The following is a 23,258-nucleotide window of genomic DNA, read 5'->3' as shown; positions in this document are numbered from 1 at the left end:
GGCACCACATCTATATCTCTTTTAAATACCTCCAGAGATGGTGACTCCACCACTTCCCCAAGAAGCCTTTTCCAATGCTTGACAACTCTTTCAATGAAGTAATATTTCCTAATATCCAGTGTAAACCTCCCTGACACAACTTGAGGCCACTTCTTCTCATCCTATCACTAGGATCTCACTTGGGAAAAAGAGACCAACATCCATTTCCTTACAACCTCCTTTCAAGGGGTTGTAGTGAGCAATAAGGTCTCCCCTCAGCCTCTTCTTCTCCAGGCTAAACAAACCCAGATCCCTCAGATGTTCCTCCTCTGGAGACTTGTGCTCCAGAACCTTTACCAGCTTTGTTGATCTTCTTTGGACACACATGGAAAACATACTAGGTAGAAACAACAGCAAACAGCTTTGAGAGTACTTGTCCCTTTGCTGTGGGAAGCCACTCTCCCTGGGCTCTCTACAGGTGAAATTGCTACCAGTGCCATTTTGCATTGGCACAGTTCTGTGCAAGAAGGGCTTGATGCAGGATTGTGTTCCTGGGAAAACTTTTTCTTCACGGCTTTTAGCATTCTAAGGTGTGCCTCATGAAAGGAGGACAGAGTAAGGGTCTGTGTGAACGTCACCTTTGACAAGCCCATTTCTCCCAGCAACGTGTTGGAGCATGCGGATGCCATTGCTAAAACAATGAAACATTCGCCTGTGTGAGCAAAAGCAGGGATAGCCATCTGTTGGCCCATCTCACTGCTGCAGCCGAGTCCTCCCTTATGAGAGCAGGCTGAGAGGGTTGAGGTTGTTCAGCCTGGAGAAGGGAAGGCTCTGGGGAGACCTTATAGCGACCTTCCAGTACCTGAAGGGGCTACAGGAAAGCTGGAGAGGGGCTCTTTATCAGTGAGGGGCACTTTATCAGTGGAGTGCAGGGATAGGACAAGGGGTAGCGGGTTTGAGCTGAAATAGGGGCGAGATTTAGATTAGACATTAGGAAGAATTTCTTCACCATGAGAGTGGTGAGGCACTGGCACAGGTTGCCCAGGGAAGTTGTGGATGCCCCATCCCTCGAGGTGTTCAAGGCCAAGCTGGATGGGGCCTTGGGCAGCCTAGGCTTGCGGGACGTGTCCCTGCCCACGGCAGGGGGGTTGGAACTGGACGGTCTGTGAGGTCTTTTCCAACCCAACCCATTCTATGACTTTGGGTAGTCGGGACAGGAGCTCTCTTTGCGCTGGTTTTTGCCTCTGTTTGTGCTGGGTGACCAGGGAGGAGCAGCGCCCACCTGAGCGAAGCAGCGGACGCAGCCCCGGCTCTCACGTCTCCATGAAATCAAGACTGGACATAAACTCAGAGGAACGCTCCCGAGCGAACCGCGCCGGATGGGCGGTGCAGGGACCGCCCCGCCCCGGCCCCACGCGCGGCGGCCCCGCCCCCTCCCTGGGGCGGCACGAGGTGTATGCTGGGGCTTGTAGTCCACACCCTGCCATCCCGCCTCCCGGAAGCGGGTATGGGGAACTACAACTCCCACCAGGCGCGCTAGCGCCTGAGCCAGGTCCCGCTAGGTCGTGCCGCCTCTATTCCCTCCTATCGCTCAACCCGGCAGCTCGCAGCAAAAAGGGAGGCCGTGGGCTTAACGGCAGACATCGCAGACCGGGCTCGGCGGCGCGTGCCTGGCCGTGTGCGCGCGCGCTGGGTGGGCCAGGAGGCGAGGGCTGAGCGGGGCTGCAGCCGCCCGGCCATGGGACGGAGTTAGTGCCGTCGCCCGGGGAAAAGGGGGGGTGGCTTGGGGCTGGGCCAGGAGTGCGGAGAGACGGGGGCGGGGGCGTGCGCCCGTGCGGTCCCGTCCCTCGGCGGCTCCTCCCGCGTGCGCTGCGCCTGCTTCTCGCCTCCCCCCGCCCCCCCTCGAAGATGAAGAGGTGGCAGCCGCTGCTGGGCTTGGCTGCTGGGGAGAAGCCTGGGTAGAGGCGCCACCGAAAAAGGGAGAAGGGAGAGAAAGTCGCCGCTGTCCGGTCGGCGGAGCGGGGAGCTGGGTGTGTTCCCCACCCTGCTCCGGGCAGAAGCGAAGCGAGGGGCTTAGGGGCGAAGCGAAGGGAGCCGGGGCGAAGCGAGGGTCGAAGCGAAGGGAACCAGGTCGAACCGCGAGGCTCCGGAGCGAAGGGCCCCGGGTGGAAGCGGGGGTTGAGGGTGCCGGGGCGAAGCGGGAGTGGAAGCGAAGGGAGCCGGGGCGAAGCAGGGGGCTCAGGCTGTAGTCGAGGGTCTCGGGGCTCAGGGTCGAAGCGAAGGAGCTGTGTCGAAGCGAGGGGCTCAGGGTCTAATCAGGGGTCTTAGTGTCGAAGCGAGGGGCTCCGTGCCGAACCGAGCTCTCGGGTGGGAGCAGGGCGGCCGCCCGGGGGCGGGATGCGGGGCGGTCGCGGCGGGCCGGAGGCGTGCGGGGAGGCGCCGAGCGAGTGGCGGCGCTGAGCCGGGGCGGCGAGGATGATGAGGGGAGGGAGAAGTCCCGGCGGAGATCTCCCGGCACCGGCGGCGGCTCAGGCTCCCTCTCCTCTCCCTCCGCAGCCTCCCTTCGGCGCGGGGCTGCGGAGCATGAGGCGGCGGCGGGGACCCGCCGTGTAGCAGGAGGCGGGGGTTGAGCGCGGCGGGGAGGGAGAGGATGAGGAGGACGAGGAGGACCTGCTCCCACCGCGCTGCTGCCTGTCGGGGACCGGCCCTGCCCCGGGCTGCCTCGGGATCGGGGGAAGCCGCATCAGTGGAGCCGTGAGAAGTCGCCCTTCCCGCTAAGCTGCGGGGGGAGCTCGGAGTGTTTCTCGGAAGCTGGAGTTGCAGCCTGCTTGCTTTTTCTTCTCCTTCCTCCCCTTTAATCTCGCTCTCTCTTGAGAGAACGGGTTAGGGATGGTCATTTTTAGCAGTGAGCTGCGCAGGGGACGATAACAAATCTCAGTGAACGATAGACTCGATCGCTAAACCTCACCTTGTCCAGCCTTCTGACCCTCGGAGACGAGGGTGTGCGTGGGAAGGAGAGAAGAAACGCTCCCATTTGAAAATAAACTTGAAAAAAAAAGACTTTTTTTTTTTGGACAGCCTAACTGCTTTATAATTACTTTTTTAATTTGGTCTTGTTTGGTGATAAGTTGTTTTAAAAAGGATTGCCCTACGCAATTGTTTTGTAACTGGTGGAGGAAGGTAGGATCCCCCTCAAGCTTTTCTGGTGTGACAGCCTTGGATTCTGAAGAGTTAACCGGTGTCTGCATGATACACCTATTGCTAGTCTGGTAGCAGACTTTTCAGCTTTTTATTTGCTTTCTTTTTTTTATTAACTGCGGCCGGTGGAGAGGGTTGGCCAGAAGAATATTTGCACATACATATATTGTGTATATTTTTGGTGGGGTTCTCCCCACATTTTACTCTTTCTTGATGACTCCTGGAGGTGGTAGTGGGCCCATGAAAGACTGTGAATACAGTCAGATCAGCACACACAGCTCTTCGTCTCCCATGGAGTCTCCCCATAAGAAAAAGAAATCGGCTCCCAAAAGAAAATGGGAGGTTTTTCCTGGAAGAAACAAGTTCTTCTGCAATGGGAGGATCATGATGGCTCGACAGACTGGAGTCTTCTACCTGACTCTTGTTCTCATCTTGGTCACCAGTGGACTCTTCTTTGCATTTGAGTAAGTGACAATGAAGTCTTCATATCTTCTTTCTCTTCCTCTATTTATTTTCTAGCTGAAAGCAAAGTAAACGTGTTTATCCAGATGTCATAGACAATGCTGACTGAATTCAGCTAATGTAGGTTTATATAATTGAAAATATGATCTGATAACATGCTAAGCAGGACATGATCCTGTTTTGATTATCATGCTGTGTTGAAAACTGATGTTTGAGGATTAAGGTTGTAGAGCTTTTATCCCACAGGTCTCCAGCTCTTACTGATGTTGCATGAGAAGTGTAAAGCAGCAGGTTTGGGATGGTCAGGAAATGATGTAGCGTCTTGTCAGTCAGTTTCGCTGCTGGGACTCAAAACTGACAGGTGCAAAAGTACTGATGCAGAGCTGAATGCAAGAAAAGCGATATATTTCATTAGACTTCCTCCCCTCCCCCTTGAAGTAGTTTAATAGCTTGTAGATGAGAATTTCAAGTTAGTAAAAAAAGAAAAAGCTGTTTTGCATATGTGTAGCTTTTTACCACTAGGTAACAGCATTCTGTTTGTGATGGTAACTTCAGAGTTTGGTCATAGTTCAAGCTGTATTTATTCTAGATTTTTGGGTTTTTTTTTTTTTTTTTTTTTTTTAAGCAGGCTTCTGATATCCTCCTAGGATGTTTTTCTCTGTTTGTGGTCTTCAGGAGTCTTTTTCGTATATACAAAGTGAATGCAGAATGACAGAAAATCAAATATACTTATTTTTGCACTTATGGCTAAATTAACTATGCATGACAATAAATAAATAGGAATTTGATATGAACAATACAGTTCAACTTTTATTTACTTATTTTTGTTAAGGCACCAAGTACATAGGTGGTCACACTGCCAAAACACTTGCTATAGTAATAATTCTTTTGAAAGAGTTAAGGCTTCTTTACCTTTTTAAAACTATTATAGCCTGATTTGTGGTTTGCAGGAAGGAAAAAAGTCCTCAAAATACATGTACACCTCATACTGTTTTCTTGAATAGGATCTAGTATTTGTAAGTAGGCTTCAGCACTGCCTCCAGAAATCGTTCATTTTGCTAAGTGATACAGTTGAAAAACAGAAGTCATGCATCACTTGAGGTCTTCAAGGAAGAGAGTAGTGACTCAGCAAATGAATTGTTAGTGGACTCCACATTACTTTAGAGGGGTTTATTAACTGTAAATCTTCTGCAGACATTGTGAAGCTGCTTGAACATCCTTTGAGTAGTTGAAATAACAGAGTCAATGATGGTATCCATGTACGCCAAGTGTTTACTTTACTGGTGTTAAAGAGGTATTAAATGTGTAACCTGATATTATTGCATCGTTACTGGGTGCTGCTCTATTCTGTTTGCCATGATTAGGCCTAGCTTTGGAAAGCTTTTCTGTGTAGGCTGAGACTTGCATCTGGTGCAGTCTCATCATCTTCAGCAGAACCTCTGAAAGCAAGTGCTGTACTTCCCACAAGTACGAGAATGTAAGTGTAGGATCAAACCTGTAATGTTTTATAATCACAATTGTAAAACATATTTATTAAGCCGCTGTTTACAGCATATTTATATGTTTTAACACTTTGATCCTTCAGACATAAATATCTGCAGCTGCATGATTCCCAGCTGCTAAAGCAGGATGAGCTGTTAGCTGTTCGTCACCTTCTGATTTCATTACTACTGTGAGTTATGTGCTTTACCAGGGTCGAGCGCTTCAACTTCTGTTCTGTCTTTGAGCTTATTTGCGGTGTAACGGTGTGTGATAGACAACAGTTTTAGTTAAGCTACAGCATTTAGATATATAATTAGTGCTTGAAGTCTTGAAGCAGGGAAAAATCTTTGAATTTATATAACTGTGTAAATTCCGTGTATGTCCTGGTCTTGAGTCATTCTTGTGTCACATGCACTCTTTTAAGGAAAATCAAACTAGACACTGACAATGATATTTCATTTTTATAGTAACAAGGTATATTTTGGTCTTTGAACAGCACTTGCACTGAAAAAGTATTACTCAATCTCTGAGGCTAATTAAAAAACCAAACTTTTAAGACTGAGAATGGTGTATTACCTGTTTGTGAGTTTTGAACTACAGAAAGTTATTAATGTTACAAAGAGAGGAGTCTCTTTGATTAAACAGTGTTACTTTGAGGTCCTAGTAATCTGAGGTCACTATTTATTGATTAGTTGGTAACATCTTTAGTTGTGAGTGTCACTTCCATTATTTGGCCAATTTGGTTATGATACTCCTCGTTAACCAGCTATTTACATAATATGACAGAAATGTTTTTCAGTCCCTTGTGTACACGTGGGGCAAAGTGATTTTTAAATGGCTACGTGCCTCGTGTGTCTGAAATGTAAAGTCAGACTGTCATTGAAGGGGAAGATAACTGCTTTGTTCTTGGAATTGTTTGGTCTTTTTGCTGCAATTGAAATTAATTATTTTGTTCTTTTTGGTTTTGGAAACTGGAATGTAGGTACTTGTGTTCCAAGTCACGCCTTGGTTGCAGGCAGTGAAGAGGGGGAGTAGGAAAGAGATGACTTTTAACAGCTAATTCCTGGGAAAGCATCATGCTAACATAAACACTTGTCCTTTATCCTTTTGGCTTTATTTGTTCCTCTAAAATGATCTCCCCCTTGCCCCGCGCTGCCTTGTACTTTATTCTTAACACCCATTCGTCCAGAGCTGAATCTCACGTGCTCTGGAATCATCTCCAAGGTAGAAATACATTTCTCTGAATCATCAAATCTGAGCTCTCCAGAAGCAAACACGTCATACATCTTGACCTGTATAGCTTTCGACTATGAACCATGCGTTTGTAATCTTTGTTTCTTCGTATTTATGCTTCTGTGCATTTTCCTGCATACTTCTTCCAGCTCCTAATTTTGGCTGGTTTTATTCCTTTCTCTCTGCTCACTTTTCTCTCTCTTGTACTCCAAATACATCATCACTTCTTCTTTTTATCATTTCACTGTTCTCTCCCATTTTCAAAGGGGTAAGCCAGGATTTGCTTAAAATAAAACCAACAAACCATAGGCTTTCAAGCAGGTGAAGTATTTATAATTCCTGCTTCCCTGCCTTTCTGAAGGAAGAGAATGCAAATACCAAGCAGTTTTATTTCTGTAACTTGTCTATTAAATGTAACATGAATTATTGCAAGCACTTTTGGGTCCCAAGAGGGATGCCGTGTTTGAGGTATTCTTAAAAACAATGCCTATTTTAAAATGTTAAAGATGAGCCATCACAAAGAACCTAACTTGTCTGTAAAATATGGATGTGTTGTTTTATCTTGGAAATGTATCTCCTAACTTTTTTGATTTTGTTGATTTTTCTTTCTTTTTCTTGCAAATTTGACTTTGTGTTGAACTTCCGTTTTCCCTTTGCCTTGCCTACCTACAGACAAATAGGTTTGGTTTTTTTGATACTCTTCAGTGCTCATGTAAAAGTAGCTACGTGAAAAGTCTGGAAAACAAATTCCTTTCCCTAGAGCAAAGATAGTATCTGTAACTGAAGGGCAGATCTCACTTACTGCTGTACCTAGCCAGTTCAACCACTGTATTTACATATGTGTAAAGTCTTCTATTGGTGCAATAAAGAGAAGCAAAAGTAAGGCAGTCTGTACTTACTGCTTTTATTCAGCTAGGTATACATACTCAGTAGAAAAGAACCCTTTATGCCTGTGATCATTTAGGGGTACTGTTTTTGTAAATTACAGGAAAGCAAAATGAAGGCTGAATGACATGTTTAACACAGTAGGATATGTAAACCAGACATCATGTTGTTAAATGGCAAGTCTTCTACGGATGCACCAGCTTCACGAGTTTGGGGGTGGCAGACCAGTGTAGCTGCTTTGCTACTGTGGGTTAACGCTGCCTCTTCTGCCAGCACCCTTCCTTACCTTCTTGGACTTCTGCTGTGCAGGTAGCAGGAGGGAACTGGTCTGCATCTGAGCTGCTTCAGTTCACGGAGGCACGTTACACTTCCTACAAAAGCTTAGTTTAAGTGAAGATGCTGACTGAACTGAATTGACTCAGGCACAGTCGTGTTTTCTTCTGTCAGCTCAGTTGCAGGGCGAGTGGTTCTGGATGAAGGTTGGAGCAGATGGTAGGATGCCGGAAGGGCTGAAGCAGTGTAGCTCTTTTCTCTGTTAAAGTGAGTCAGAGCCCTATCGCTTCTGATACAATTTGACACTTGCACTGATTCAACAAACTGGAGATGATTTTTTTTCTATGCACCAGTTTGGGTTTTGCAAGCATTTGTGTTACTGCATTGTCTTTCAAAAGATGGATGTTGGAAAATTATTCAAACTGAGACTGTTTATGTGCATATGTGTGTACAAATCATTCTTTCTATCTGCTCTTGCAGTTGCTGGCAACCTGCTCCATGCCTCCCACTTTGAAAACCAGTGTGACTGGAGGACATGCATGAGTCACGCTTTCTGATGCGGTGTAGATTGTTCAGTATTGAACTTCTGTAGCATGTGAGTGCTATGGCAAAGTGGTAACTTTCTGCTCACTGTGACAGACCTCTGTGCGTAAACACTGATGTCGCAACAAGCTGAGCATTTTCACTGTGGTATCAACAGTCCTCTTCATCTTACGGCAAATGTTTTCCGTTCTTGCAGAAGTGGATTCTTAGTTTGAGGTTGTATTCCAAATAGGTGGAATGTTATTAATCTAAAACATCCTTTACCTTTCTTCCTCTTCTCTTCAGATGAGTAGGTTATTTGTGTCTTGTGATGACCACGTCCTTAAAAAATTAGTTCTTAGAAGGAAGTGTTACCAATCTGACTTCTACTGTTAGGGACTGCTGTAAACTTGTAGGGCATTTCCTGCTGAAGATGTGAAAATGGGTTTTAAAGTAAAAATCATGGTACATAAACTAAGATGATTATTTGACAGAGGTGTCCATCCTTCTCTGCGTGGAAGGCATTATGGCCTAACAGTGCATAGCAGTGTAGGTGAATGCAGTAATAAGTAGGTGTTTTTTCTCCAAGTTTTCATTGATTGTTAGAAAAAATCCGTTATTAAAATTAAACTAGAACAATATTTGTTTCTTATTTTGATGTGTTACGGATCTCTAACTTAGTGAAAAAGACATGGAATACAGTAAGCCTAATCTTTTGGATTTACTTTTTGTGTGTAGTTTATTTATTATAGATATACTGAATATTATCTGTCAAATTCCTAAGGGGTGGATGGCATCCATTCCAACCAGTTGTGGGTTTTTTTTTTATTCTTCACGCTTAAGTTATCCTGAAAATGTTAACTGTCATAATCAAATATCTTTGTAGGTACAAAGTAAATCTAACACTTCATTTCTTGACAAGGGACTTTCCTTGCCATGATTGCTAAAAAGTTTACTTAACTTATCTGTTCTGAGTTTCGCAGTGATATGTGCAAGTATGTCTGCTGAAGTTTCTCCCTGCCCAGAAGGGAAGGTTTTTTTTTTTTACTATCCTGTCTTAATGTAGCACTTCACTGATACATCAGTTTATATAGTTTTAAACGTGCTTTGAATGAATTATATGATACAAATTGAAATCCTCCTATCCTTAAGTGTACTAATAACATTTGACGTTAGGTCACACACCTCTACTTTTCAAGGCTAGGTCCATTTATGTGCCAAGGAAGAATGATTAAGTGCTTCATTTTTCAGAGTAAAATTCTGTGAGGATAACAGAAGGATAACTTCTCTTGGTTTTGGAACTTATACCTTCTTTAGTTCCCCAGAAACTGCAGAAGATTTTATGGTTTTGTTACACAATAGTGAAAGGTTAAATAGCTTTTTTTTTCCTCATGGTGGTTTGTTTTTGGTTTGTTTCATTTTGGTTTTTTTTTTGTGCTGTTTGGGCTTGTTTGGTTTTTTTTTTATTCTGCTTAGTGATGGCCTTTATGTACTCTTTCATGGAGCAGACAAGTTTTGAACATAATTTTTGGTCTTTTAATTTCTTCCTTTCTCACCTGTACTTCTACTTACATTTCCACCTTTTTTTGCAGAGGTGGAGGGAGTAAAAATAGAGAGCATAATGGTGTAAGAAGCCAGTGGTGTAAGATGATGTTGGCTTCTTGGATACCGTGAGCTCTCAGAACCTTGAGGAGATCACTGTGTGGCTATGAACCATCTATATATGTGCATCTTCAGAGTGAAATGTGACCGTTTGTGGTCTCTTTCCTAGTGTCACTGCCCTCTTGGAGAAAGAGGGGTAATTCCATAGCAGCCTGTTGGGGTGTGGTTTGCTGTATTCATCGTCACTCAGCATGCTTGTTGTAGATAGGTATAAATTCTCATCTGGGATGTTTGATATCCCTTGTAGAGTGAAAAAGAGGTAATTTCAAAAGTTTGGTTATTCTTACCTATATAAATGTCTTCAAATATTTACAAATGCCAATGAATAATACTTCTGTACAGCTTTTGCATCCAGAATGTGAGGTTAGACTTGTTATTTTATGACAGTTGTTTGGTAAGATATTAATTTATCACTGAGAAGTTTGAGGTTTCTGTTGTTGGTACAGTCTACATGGTATGCCTCTATTATTTTGTCTTTCGTAGGTACTGTTTCCCTTTATATTAATGGCTGTGTGCCAAAGGTATAAAAAAGGTATATCTCTAGAGATAAATGTAGGGAGAGTTGTGTTAAATAGATTTACAGTATTAAAAAACTAATTTCTGTTAGTTCCTGGAAGACTGTCATTTCCGTATGACCTTCTCTGGGTCTGTCCCCATATCAGCCCCACAGAAATTTTTGTGCTTTATTTGAAGGAAAGATGTTTTCTCAAGTCAGTTTCTCAGGAATCGTGCTACATCTTTAGGTTCATGTAAAGTATTTTTTTTACTTAGGTTTAAATTTGGGCTACTGATTCAGAAAATACTTATGTTGCTACATGATTTGTTTTCTTTCGTAGCTGTGTTGCATTATTACTTTGTAAATAACATTTAATACAATGAAATGGGTGATTAGATACTCACTGGATGACTGAGGAATTATTTTCCTTTAAAATTAAAAGAGAAGATATTAGTCTATATGGAACTGGAACCAAACTGTTCTGTTCATTCTGTTCATTCTCCTTTTTTTTTTTTTTTTTTCCCCTTTGGCCGGGGGGGGCACAGGCTGAAAAAGTATTTTGTTAAAAATATCTGGAATTAGTTGTAGATTCAGTAGAAACTGGAATTCTGAAATTTGAACTGGACATAAAAATAGAAATTCTCTTTTAATGGATACCTTTTATGTGGCTAAAACCAACATCAAAACAAAGACTTTTGTACTGCCTTTCTAATGGAATGGATCTCCATTCTAGTGCAGCATTAAACTGTTAGTTGTAACATTCAAATGTGAACTAATTAATGAGAAAGTGAAGATGACTGCAGAAGAGGAGGAAGCTGAGAATATTTTTAGCTTTCTGAACTGCATGGTTGTTTCAAAATAGCCCACTCACCCCCTCCCTCAGCTTAAAATACTGGGACATTTTGAAAAATTACTTAAAATGTTATAACAACATTACCTATGAAATTTTTGTTATCCTGATTGCTGATACTTCTAAGTAAGGCTGTAGTAGTTGATTATCACTTAAGTTTCAGGCTGCAGTAAAGGTTTTTATCTGTCGATGCTGCTCATCTTTCTTTTGGAAAAGCTGATGGAAAAGGGGAAGACCCCTCTGGAGGCAGCTGTAACTACCGAAGTCTATTAAATTTAATAATAGCCCAGATTTTTTTCACAAGATAATAAGAATTGTTAAATGGTTGAACTTTTTACAAACTAAAGAAACAGACCAAAATAAAGAAATCAAGATGAAATCTATACTTAATAGCTAAAAATAAAATTCTATTCATATTTCTCACATTGCATAAGTATTAAACGTTATAACATAAAATGTACTTAGAGAAGGAAGCTGAAGTGTTTTGGACTTTGTTTTGTGTAAAGCAGCTTCGGTCCCTTACCCTGTTAGAAGTTTTCATTTTTGAATGCCTGATCATGCCACAGTTACCAAGCGAAGGGGGCTTTGTATTTGTGAAGCCCAATCATGGGCTTTCTGCAGTATGCATTAGTGGAGATCTTACAAAATTGCATTCCAGAACTTTAACTACTAAGTTGACAGTGTGCTCTAGTGCTATCTGGTTATTCAGCTTCTGTATCCCTGATCACTTCCTTTTCATCAGTGTCCATAGGGTTTTTAGTTGCGTTTTTGTGGAATGGTGGTTAATGAGGTCTTACATAATGAGCTTGGCTAATGAGATCACAGCTGGTTTTGTTTTATGTTTTTCCAGTCCTGCTATCCTCTTAAGTTGCTCATTGCAATAAATACTGGTGGTGTGTGTTTATTGTGAATATGCAGTCAGTTCAGCTTCCGTAAATTTTACTCTTGTTTAAAAAAAAAAATTATGAAAGAGATGGAATAGAATACTGAGAATTAAATTGAAAACTTGAGAACCTGAACTCAGAAGTTAATATGTACAGAAAATCTGCAGTTTGTGAATTTCATATTAAAGTTTTAAGTGCAAGATAACACAATTATGTTGTCTGCATTTAGTGAATGTATGAAATAAATTTGTAGGTATGTTTCTTGTATGTATGATCAATATATATTAATTCTTAATAGCAAGAAACACATATACTAGAATTTGTTGTTATTTTAGCATAAACACTCAATATACTGCTAGAAGTTATGAGTGTAGGTTAAGCAACATTGGCAAGGACTGGAAACTTTTTCCCCTCTTAGGACAAGGAGTACCACTACAGAACTTTTGTTTCCGATTGTGATAGATTTAGTGATCTTCCTTTTGGAATTGTCTAGATACCAGGAAATTGCAGTCCTGGTCTTGCGTTTAGTACACTTGTTAGATATCCCACTGGTTATGAATGCCATTTTTCAGGGTAGGAGCAAGTGTCAGATCAGTCTGTGCTTTATGTCTGCTGACATGATTCTGTGGGTTTTCGTGGCACAACTATCTATTCATGTTTCTTAGTACATACTGTTTTGTTGGCAAAAACGGCTTTCTACTCTTGCATTAGAATGTGGAAGAGTTATAATTTTTCCTAATTTGGAACTATGTAAAGCAGTTAAAAGCACTAAGAAAGCTAGAGTACTGATGACTTCTCTTTCATCAGTATTGCAGCTCTGTAATAAAGTTGCTTCTTGTGAATGTGGTTTCTTCAGGGCTGCAACTCATAATGCTTCTATGTAGGGAAAAAATACAACTTTTAAGATACTTTTAAGTATGAACTCTTTCCAGGGCTGGACAGGCATCGCATGTGGAATCAGCCAAGTAGACTTCGTCATTAGTCTGAGTAGACTGGTACATGAAATGTGTTGTATGGTGTGATATAAAAGAAGTGAGTGCACTGTGTAAAGAGCATACTCACTTCTGATTTTCCCCAGTGAATAAGCCCAGAGAAGATGAGAAGCCCTGGACTCTTTCAGTGGTCCCCAATGACAGGAAAAGAGGCAGTGAGCGTAAAATGAAGTACCTTAAAAAGGTTTCTTTGGCTGTTTTGGGATTTTTTTAATTTTTTTTTTTTGGAGGGGTGGGGAAGCAGTGTTTGGGGTTTTTTTTGTTTGTTTACCTGTCTTGTTTGGCAGTTTGCTGTGAGGGTGATCAAACACTGGCACAGGTTGCCCAGAGACCTAGTATAGAAACAACCCAGATACAGGCCTGAGCAGCCTCCTCTAGCTGACCCTGCTTTGAGCTTGGATTTGGACTTGGTGATCTCCAGATGTCCCGTCCCACCTCAACTATTCTGTTCTTGGATATTCACAGGTGACTTCTTACCATAAGACAGCAAATGATTTGTCTAGTGAGATAATTTTAATCCTGTTTTAATGACCCAATTATTACATGCATATTTCACAGGAACTTTAGTTTTATCTAGTCTTAGGATCTGAATTTAAGTCTCAGTCAAACAAAACTTAAAAAAAAAATTTGCAAGTGAAATAGCCACAGGTGTTCTTTCTGTCCTCTATTCTCTTTTCTCTCCTTTGAATACAGCTTTCTCGGTTTTTAAGTACATTTTCCAAGGCTGCGTGGAGGTTCTTTTTCTGCTTTCTTTCACTTATCTGCTGTTTTCCACCAAGCTTTACTCTCTTATTATCCATCTGGCTTTTGTTGGGGTATAGTTCGTATTTTCCTTTCTTATAGTGTAAACAACAGCATTAAGTTTCAATAGCATCAGTTTCATCTGGCAGAATGTCTCTGTATATGGTTATTCTAGCAATGTGATGTGTTCATGAATTTGTACATGTCATACTTAAATTTTGTGAACTTCTTTTTCCTTCCGTGCAGTCTTTCCAGCTGCTTGTTCAATCTTAATTGACTAAGAACACTACTGTAGAAGTGGTGAGGAGGCAGTGGAAGTGAAGTTGGCTTACTTTTTCACTTTCCATAGTTGTAAGGGATGAGAGTTCAATATTTTTTCCTGTGATCTATGTTGTATATGCTTATATCATTATGCAGCTATGTAAAATCATGGTCTGTCTCCCAGTGCTTGAGCCAGGTAAAAAGGTTGTTCGGATCCTGCAGGTTCAGCTTCTTCCTTGAATCTGCTATGTGACCACGCTAGCGTCAGACCAGTTCTTGAATCTTAATAAATAGCTCGTTCCAGCTTCTGGACTCCTAGACATAAAGGATGAAATTAGTTGCCTGAAAATCTGCTAAAGCTGGATTGGTTTTCTGTGCAGAAGGGTAAACACCCTGGATATGTCAGCTTAATTCCAGTAAGGCAGGTGTCCAGTTCTGGATAACAAATGAGAAATAAAATTATAAGAGGAGAAAGCTTAAATGAAACAGAGCATATTTTGAATGAAATATATCTAAATTTCTATGTCCTATAGTAGCTATCCTTGCTAAGTTTCTCCGAGGCTGGTGGAAGCCAAAGGGGCATTTTCCTATACCATATATTCAGAGCACTGTTTTTCAAAGTGAACTTTATGCCTGTAGACCTGCTTGCCTGTTCTGAGAGGACAGGGATTGGATTTTTACTGCTCATGAATTCAAACAAAACTCTGGAATATTTCATAGGGGCGTCCCAGTTTCCTTTGTTTTGCACACTTGGTTGCAGTGAGATGAATCTGAGAGTTGAATGCTGCTGAAAAGGATGGACCCACCTCTTCCCGTCTCCTAGGCCTCAGATATTACTTCTTTTGTCTGGCTCTGGTGTTTTCCTCACCCAATGATGACCCGCTTCAGGGAGTTCCCTTCCTGCAGAAAGCTTATCCTTCCCTTCTGCCCACACAAAGGAAAACTCTGCTGCTTTAGATCCCTGAGCTGGATCCCTGAAAATTCAGAAAAATGTTATTACTAGTGCCAGGGAAGAAGTGGGGAAGTGAGAGGAAGGAGATTGTCAGACCATCCTAGCTATGATTTGAAATTGTATCCCAGCTCGAGGAAACTTATTATCTAGTCGTGGTTTATTCTTTGGTATCTGAGAACACAAACAAAATATAGGCTCACCTGAATTAGTATTTAGTTGCTTAATGAGAATCTACAGAATTCTAACTTCTTAACCTTCTTTTATTTCTGAAGGAACTGTGTTGTAGTTTAGAGAACTTGAACTGCAGCATCTTTCAAATAGCACATTATTAAGTGCTTCTTAGTTGTTCATGTCTTTTTTTCTGTGTTTCTGTTTTTTAAAGGCATCCTACCTAATCCTGTAACATAACACGAATGGTAACTGAAGCATCTTCCAGCATCCTTGCCTGCGTACTCTGTTCCTCATATATGTTCCTTATATGTCCCTGCCCATGGCAGAGGGTTTGGAAGTAGATGATCTTTAAAGTCCCTTCCAACCCTAACTATTCTATGATTCTATATCCAGGCTGCAGAGCCATTGTATTGAATTTGATACCAAAGCCTATGGAAAAACTGCATGAATGTTTCTTCACGTTAGGTTGTATAACACCTTCTGAGTTAGCTCAAAATATACTAAGCTGAACCAGGAAAGGAGTATTCTCAATCCTGGCCATTTCTCCCACACTTCAGCTGAGATGGCAAACAACCCAGGGAAATTGCCTGTTTCTTTGCAGTCCTGTTCAGCTGCCTACTTGGCTGGTTTTTTATTTTGTTGGTTTGTTTGGTATTGTAAATGTTGAAAGTTTAAGCTTAGGAGGATGAAGGAAGAATCATAAAGCAGTTAATGGAAATTGAGCAGCTTGCATGCAAGAGGCAGTTGAAACGGATGTCTCTATTCACGGTGCGATAAAAGAATTGTCCTTTAAAGTGATTTTGTTAAATAAGACACCTAAAGCTAATCAGAGCAGAAGGAATTGTCTACAGAGCAGAAGATGGGGGGAAAAGTTATGAACTGAAATATGACAGATCAATCTACTTCAAGTAGAACTATTCTACTTGAATAGTTCTTCTTTTAGAAGACACTAAGCTCAGAAAGCGCTCTTCTCTGTACCTTGAGCTGTGGAGGCTCTGAGAATTCTCGTCACTGGTGTGAGCAAAACATGTTGGTGGGTGGGTTTTTTTTCCCCCTAATGTAATGAACCTCAGACCCTTTTAGGATCAGGCTGCACTGTGCATTGTTTTTTTAATGCTAGGCCCTGGTGCCGGAATCTCATTTCCAGTATGTGAGTGCATCAAAAGAAGTGTGCTGGGGGCAGAAGGACATTTCGGAGGAAAGCCTATAGAAATTGGGTGGGGTAAAATAATTTTGCTTTTTTCACTTGGCTCATACTCAAGAAGAGTTTGGGAAACAGGCAATTGGCTATAAATGTGCTAATCAAAACAGTCTGATATGAGAAAAACACTGACATGCTTGGATCCCAGTAAGTGAAACTGTTGCGGGCTGGCATACAGCTTGATGGAAAGGTAAATATGCCGTTTCCCATGCACATATCTTTCTGTTATTGCATCCTAGAAAACTTTAACCAACAGATAAAGTTGCTAAATCATAGTCTGGAGGTGCAGTATTACCCAATGGTTGACTGTTCTTGGCAAAAGTAAGTTTATTTTCTGTCCTGAAACTTCTTTTAAGCAGTTGTTGGTACTAGCCTGTGCTGTTGCAACAAAGGAATGACATTTTTGAAAGGAGAGCATAGGTTCGTTGCTTCTTAGTTCAGTACAAAAGAAGTGAGGTTTGTTGACAGGTAATTCACTGTTATTGAGATATCACTGTCACTGAAATAAGCTTTTAATTTGACCTCCATTACAAGTATTCTTTCTGACTGCAAAGTAAAGATCAAAGATGAAGTGCAGCTTGTCAGTGAAGTTGATTCTTAGAGATATAAGAGTTGCATAGTTATGTTACCCAGAACTAGTGCGTTCCTAGGCCAGCAATGCTTGCCTTCATATGATGAATGATGAAAAGACTTTTCAATGCGTGTAGAAGAGGTAGGAGGAGGAGGTAGAAATAAGAAGTGCTATCTGCTGTAGTGATTTCTTCTGGAAATTAATTTCAATTACTCAAGGGACAGTTGTTTTGTGTTCATATTCATTTAGTATCTACAAGTAAGCTAGTAATAACTTGTGATACGTATCCTGGATTTTTCAGTTGTTATTATGTCCAGTGCTATAGACAGAGTTGGACTGCACAGCAAGAAACTGAAGTTACATGGTTCTCAAGTTGCTTGTGCATGTTGAGTCCTATCAACGTCGCTCTCACTTCAGACGCTGAGAGCTGAAAATAAACCTATGAAAAATGAAAACTGTGAAAAATCATCATGGAGATATACTGGCAGCCCTAGTTCATTAGTGCAGAACTGGGTTTGGCAGCATGGTGCACAGAGCTTTGTTATTGGACTCCTTTTGGGGTTTGGTTATTCATACATTTGCCATGATGGTAAGGGAAAGACCCAGGAGACAGGCTTGCAGGTTATGTGTAGAAGAGATAGTGGCTTATTCTGAATTTTTGTTATACATAGGCAGGAGTCTGCAAGTGTGGTAGCATCTCAAAGATGTATGTTGTGCTGTCTTCATTAAAGTCCAGTACTGACATCTGCTCAAGCTTGAGTCTTTTGTGAATGCTAAAACTTATTTTTTATATAGTAAAAGCTCTGAAACCTGTGTCTGTGCTGGGCATATCTCTCTGAGGGCATGGCACAACTCTCTCATTGAAATTGGTTTTGAGCAATGCCAACCTACTTGTGAGTTTGGTAGCACAACTGTTTTGGGGAGCTAAGCTGTGCCCTGTGGGGTTGCCTTCACCTGTGGCTACAGGCAGCATAAACGCAGAAACAGTAGAACTGTTTCACTCACCACGCATCTTCCAGTTTCTGCAATCTTCAGTTCTGTGTGTTGTTCTTACACAAAAGTCATCTTTACTTAAACTCCACTTCATCTCTGGAACAGTTCCACCCACAGCTTTAAGTGAAGCAGGAGTCCTCGGGGGTGAGGGGTTTAAAACTAAAAGCTCTGTCACAAAGCGTGTGACAGATGAAGGAGGGCTTGGCAGAGTGGTGTCAAATTTAATTTCCACAGGCATGCTGGCATTTTATTTCGTTTTGGCAGTCTTGAATGTAGCAATCTTGTAGTTTGTTTTAGCATAGATATTCTATGTGCAATTGTTAGACTAGTAAGTTCCAAGCCAGGTGCTATTTCTCTTCTTTTCCTCACACTCTCTCCCAAATCCATGTCTCCTCCTTCCAAATAGCTTGTACGTGCTTGCCCTGTACCATTGTGTTCTGTGGACTGATGCATCTTCCATCAGCACCTTTCAGGGGCAGCACTGACTTTCTTACTCAAGACAGCTTTTGAACTTGTTGCAGGGGTCGAAGAGGTAAAGACAAGTGGCTTCGATCATTTTGTAGTGGTGTTGTAGTCTTGCTTTATTTTCTTCTAATTTCTGCAAGTCTTGCAGATTAGTCTCTTAAAGTTGCTCTTCTTTTTCTACGCTCCTCTAATTGAGGAGGGAGTGTTAGGGATGATGAGAACACTGGAAAAGGAGAGATGCTGCATTGTGTACTTTTACAGAGGGAGGCATTTGGCTGTTCACATAGCACTTGTTTGCCGCTCTTGATCTTTCATAGTGCTTAAGGTGTGGGTGACTGGACGAAACTCGGGAGGGTTCAGAGATGCTCTTTACAGGCAACAAAGTACAACTGGAATGAGTACAGTGGGACAGCCCAGCCATTGATGTAGATATTTCTGCATGAGGAGGAGGCTACTGCTCTGCTATATAAAATGAGTTGTCTCAGTATATCTATCTTTAATGTGGTACTTAATACGTTGTACAGAAAACTTCATTAAGTGGATCTAAATGTTGCTTGGATAGGAATTGCAGTAAATAAAAACACTTTGTAACCCTAAATACTCATTTTGCTTTTAGCTTGAAGTTCTACGCCAGTTGCATTAAGAGAGCTCTTTGATATAAGTATATGTCAGTAGTCAGACTTGTACAATAGCAAAGTGACTGGTGAAATTGCATGGATCTTGGTGAAATGGAAATTAACAGCAAATTTAGGGGTGGCCGAGTCCATGGTGTAATAGTATTTAGTGCAGAAAATGTTCATTTTGTGACCATTTCATATGTGGACTTTCTTTAATATTTTTTGTTTTGAAGGTGCAGGAAACCTATTGCAGGAAACCTACAATAGATACCTATTGTACCTATTGAAGTACATACCTATGTACTACAATAGATACCTATTGTACCTATTGAAGTACATACCTATGTACTTCAGCTTTAGTCATACATTATGGTACTAAATTTATTTTAAGTTTGTAAGATGACTCCACATTCCGATAGCTGTGTTGTCTGAAGTGGAGTAAAGTTCATTTGCCAGTGGAGAAAACTGAGATCGTCAGCTTGGTTCTCCCGTGATTGGTCTACTATGCATGAAAAAAATACATATAACTCAAAGAAGTGTTTAACTATATCTGATAGTTATGAAAGGATCAGGTGTTGATCTGACCACTGGCAAATCAGAGGCCTGTTCATGTGTGTGACAGATGTGGTGGGTGATAACTTTTGCTTCAGTATAGATTTTCTTCAGCTGTGTAGATCAGCATGCACAAAAACTTAATGATAAAATAGCAGGCAGGATGGAGAAGCAAATCTCCTTTTAGTTATTTGTTATTGTTATATTTGTTATATTTTGTATTATATATTTATTATTATTTTTATTACATTATTACAGTATAGCTTGGGATAGGGTTTTTTTGCAATAAGATTGGCACTGGCTGCTTCCTCAGCTAGCTATCAAGGCTCCCTGCCATCTTGAGTTTATTTTTCTTGCACAAAGCCTGGGAAAAAATATGAACCTTGTTCTAAAAGTCACTATGTCTAGCTGTCTTTCTGAGCAACGAAACTGAATGAATTTCAGAGCTGCTGACCCTTCATATATAATATTGTGCCACTGCCTGCCTTCATTTAAAGCAATGACCTTCAGGACACTGAGGGAATTTCAGCAGGTGTGGAAATGAATAAGGAGGATGTCCTTCTAAGGTAGCTGGATGCAATCTAGTTTTGTTTTTGCACGTTCCACTGAAATTTTCTTTAAGTGAAAGATCATCCACAAACAAACCTTTTTCCTTGTTTGATGAAAACAGAATTTTAAAGGTACTGTCTTATTCTTATGGCAAGATATCAATTAAATTTTAATACTGTTTGTGACATTGAGATGCAAGGCTGGCTTCTGAATCCAGCCATCCACGCCTGTTTCTTTTAATCTCATGTTATGTTTGTGAACACAACTATGTCACCAGTTTCATAAAGTGGATACCAGTAAAGTGGAGTTTGACACATGATGGAATCTTTCCAAAGGAGAAAATGGCCACTGGCAGATGCAGCCCCAGTAATATATTTACTTTTTATTTTTACCTTTTTTGGCTTGGGACGAACTTACAAGATCTTTTCCTAAGAAGTACCTGAAATTTACTTGTGTTCTAGAAATGTGGTTTGTAGCACAGTTCATACTATGAATTGAAGGCCAACCCTAAGATCTTGTTCAATACAGACAGAAATATCTTTTGTAATGCACTTTATTTTAAGGTGGTATCTTCCCACTTTTTTTTCTTCAGGCTCTTTTTTGCATGCTCACACTTCAAATTATACTTCAGAAACTCTTTCCATTTTGTATTCTAGTAGTAGGACTATCCTAGTCAAATGAAACTCCTTAGAATAGTACATTTCTCCTTGGTGCATTGCTTGGTTAGATGCAAGATAGCAATTAAACAAATTATCTGTACTGTGTGTTGTGCAAAACAATGATAAAAAAAATCTTTAAAGAGAAATCTGTTGGAGGAAAAGTGGACTTCTCTTTCAGTGGCACTGAACTATGACAAATATGGCATTCAAAATACATGCCGAGACCTGATTAGATCGGATTATTGTTTTCAGACTTGAATGATTATTTCTATGAAGTGAAATCTTAACATGTTTGGAAGAGATCACAGGCAATGATTGATGTATAGGAAGAAGATGGTTAAACCCTATTAGTGTCGGTATAAAGTGTTACTGTAGCTCAAGCTGGCATGTGTTTAAATACTTGAACATGCATCGTTCTTCTGTTGCTTTTACTGGAGAACTGTCGACTTCCTTATAATCCTGATTGCGCTTGAGGTGATGTATGAGAGCAGTGTAATGGAAGATGCTGTCTTTGCTTGGGTATTGCTTTCCTAACAATAGATAAGGTAGCTTGTTAAATTGAGAAATGTCTTGAATGGTTTTATTCTAATTTTCTCAACTTTTTGCCTTTTATTTCTCTCCAAATTAGAGGCTTTATCAGTAAATTTAGCGGTTTCTTCATCACAAGAATTTCTTCCTTCTTTTCCCTTTCCCTATTATCACCTCAGATACATAAAAAAAAGGTTGGAATTTCTTTTACCTAGAGAGGATGATGCTGGCAGAGTTATGGTGATGGCCTTTGGATTTGTGGAAGGATGATAATAAATGGTTCTCTTCATTGTTTGGGATGTGACAGGAAGTTCTGACTTCAGGTTGCAGCAAGAAGTATTCAGGTTAGAGGTTAGTAGACATTAAGGAAAAAGAACTCTTTCAAAGCATAAAGATGTATGAGGACTGAAATAAATTTCCCAGGAAGATTGTGGGAATTGTCAGCATTAGAAATTTACTGTGAAGCAGGCTCGACAAAGCTTTATCTGAAATAGTCCATGTATAGCTGGTCTTCTGCTGGAGTACCATAACTTCCAAAATATGGTTCCGCTACTATTATTAAGTAATATATCTGTGAAATGCTGGAAGGATATTAGTTGAAACTGTTATTAATGCAAGGTTGTTGGGGTGGGGAGAGAAAGGAATCTACTGTGCATTGAGTAGAATGTAATTACATCAGTTAGTGCATTGTATGTGTGACCTCAGTTGTGATTAATTACAAGAAGGAGGGAAGAGGTGTCTCTGAGTGGACACCAAACTATTTTAGTCTGTATGTGCTTCTATTACTTTGTAGCTGTAATGTAGAGTTTTATATTATGCAAGAATTATAATATTTAATGATGTAGGATCTATATGGGAATTGTGGGAAACAAGTTTCAAACTGTAAAGCTTTCATAGTTGAATGTTAAAGATCTGTGGTATAGGAATGGATCATAACTGCCTGTTATATTCCCACACTAACTGTGCTTCTGTCTGAGTAGGGAAAAAGGCTGGCTCTAGATTCTATGTTCATATATCTATATCTCCCCTCTTTTCCTCCAAAAGAGAACAGTTAATTTCTTTGATATAATGCAAAAGGTTGTGAAACCAACACTTGTGGCGGTCGGTTTTTTTAATAACCCATCGTTGCAATTTTTAAGTTTTCGCTGAAGTTTATGCTGAGTAAATGCTGGCATGTTCAAGGCAGAAACATGGAATTCTTGATAACAAAAATTAATTAATTTACCCCACACTGCCTATTCTTACCTTCTTTTGAAATCCTATGTGGATATGTTCTAACTTTATATGTTCTGCATTGTCTATACTTCAGTATGTTACCGAAGATTTTATGGGGGCGATGCAAAAAATTCGTTCTTATGTTCATCTGTAGTATAGGTCTCTCTCAGTATCTGAAAAGTGCAAATTAAAATACTTCTGATCATTTTTCTAATTTATAAAAATGCTGCACTAGGGTCCATGGATTTTTTTTTTTCCTTGCTTTTCCCAGGTTAATGAATGCAAGTACAAAGTAAACTTTCTTCCAGGTTTTTCTCTGGGGTTTGTTGTTGATTTCATAGAATCAGAATCACCAGGTTGGAAAGGACCCACCGGATCATCGAGTCCAACCATTCCTAATAATCCCTAAACCATGCCTCTCAGCATCTCATCCACCCGTCCGTTAAACATCTCCAGGGATAGTGACTCAACCACCTCCCTGGGCAGCCTCTGCCAGTGCCCAATGACCCTTTCTGTGAAAATTGTTTCCTGATATCCAGCTTGAACGTCCCCTGGCTCAGCTTGAGGCCATTCCCTCTTGTCCTGTCCCCTGTCGCTTGGGAGAAGAGGCCAGCTCCCTCCTCTCCACAACCTCTTTTCAGGTACTTGTAGAGAGCAATAAGGTCTCCCCTCAGCCTCCCCTTCTCCAGGCTAAACAACCCCAGCTCTTTCAGCCACTCCCCCTAAGACTTGTTCTCCAGCCCCCTCACCAGCTTCGTTGCTCTTCTCCGGACACACTCCAGAGCCTTAACATCCTTCTTGTGGTGAGGGGCCCAGAACTGAACACAGTACTCAAGGTGTGGTCTCACCAGTGCCGAGTACAGGG

The 23,258-nt window shown here is 41.1% G+C and overlaps 1 protein-coding gene across 5 annotated transcripts in view; it reads left to right on the top strand.

Moving 5' to 3' along the window:
- Positions 1–1,921: 1,921 nt before the first annotated feature.
- Positions 1,922–23,258, top strand: part of ZDHHC14 (zinc finger DHHC-type palmitoyltransferase 14) — a 106,610-nt gene continuing 85,273 nt past the window's right edge. The window contains exon 1 of one of the 5 annotated variants that reach the window (XM_054061602.1): positions 1,922–3,641. In XM_054061602.1, coding sequence (XP_053917577.1) covers positions 3,391–3,641 — 251 coding nt within the window. In that variant the 5' untranslated portion in view covers positions 1,922–3,390. The remainder of the gene's footprint in view (positions 3,642–23,258) is intronic. The other 4 variants (XM_054061600.1, XM_054061601.1, XM_009570354.2 and 1 more) reach the window with 4 other exon arrangements.

This window comes from Cuculus canorus, chromosome 3, assembly GCF_017976375.1.
Source record: "Cuculus canorus isolate bCucCan1 chromosome 3, bCucCan1.pri, whole genome shotgun sequence".
Lineage (NCBI taxonomy): Eukaryota > Metazoa > Chordata > Aves > Cuculiformes > Cuculidae > Cuculus > Cuculus canorus.
This window is presented reverse-complemented; position numbering and strand designations above follow the sequence as displayed.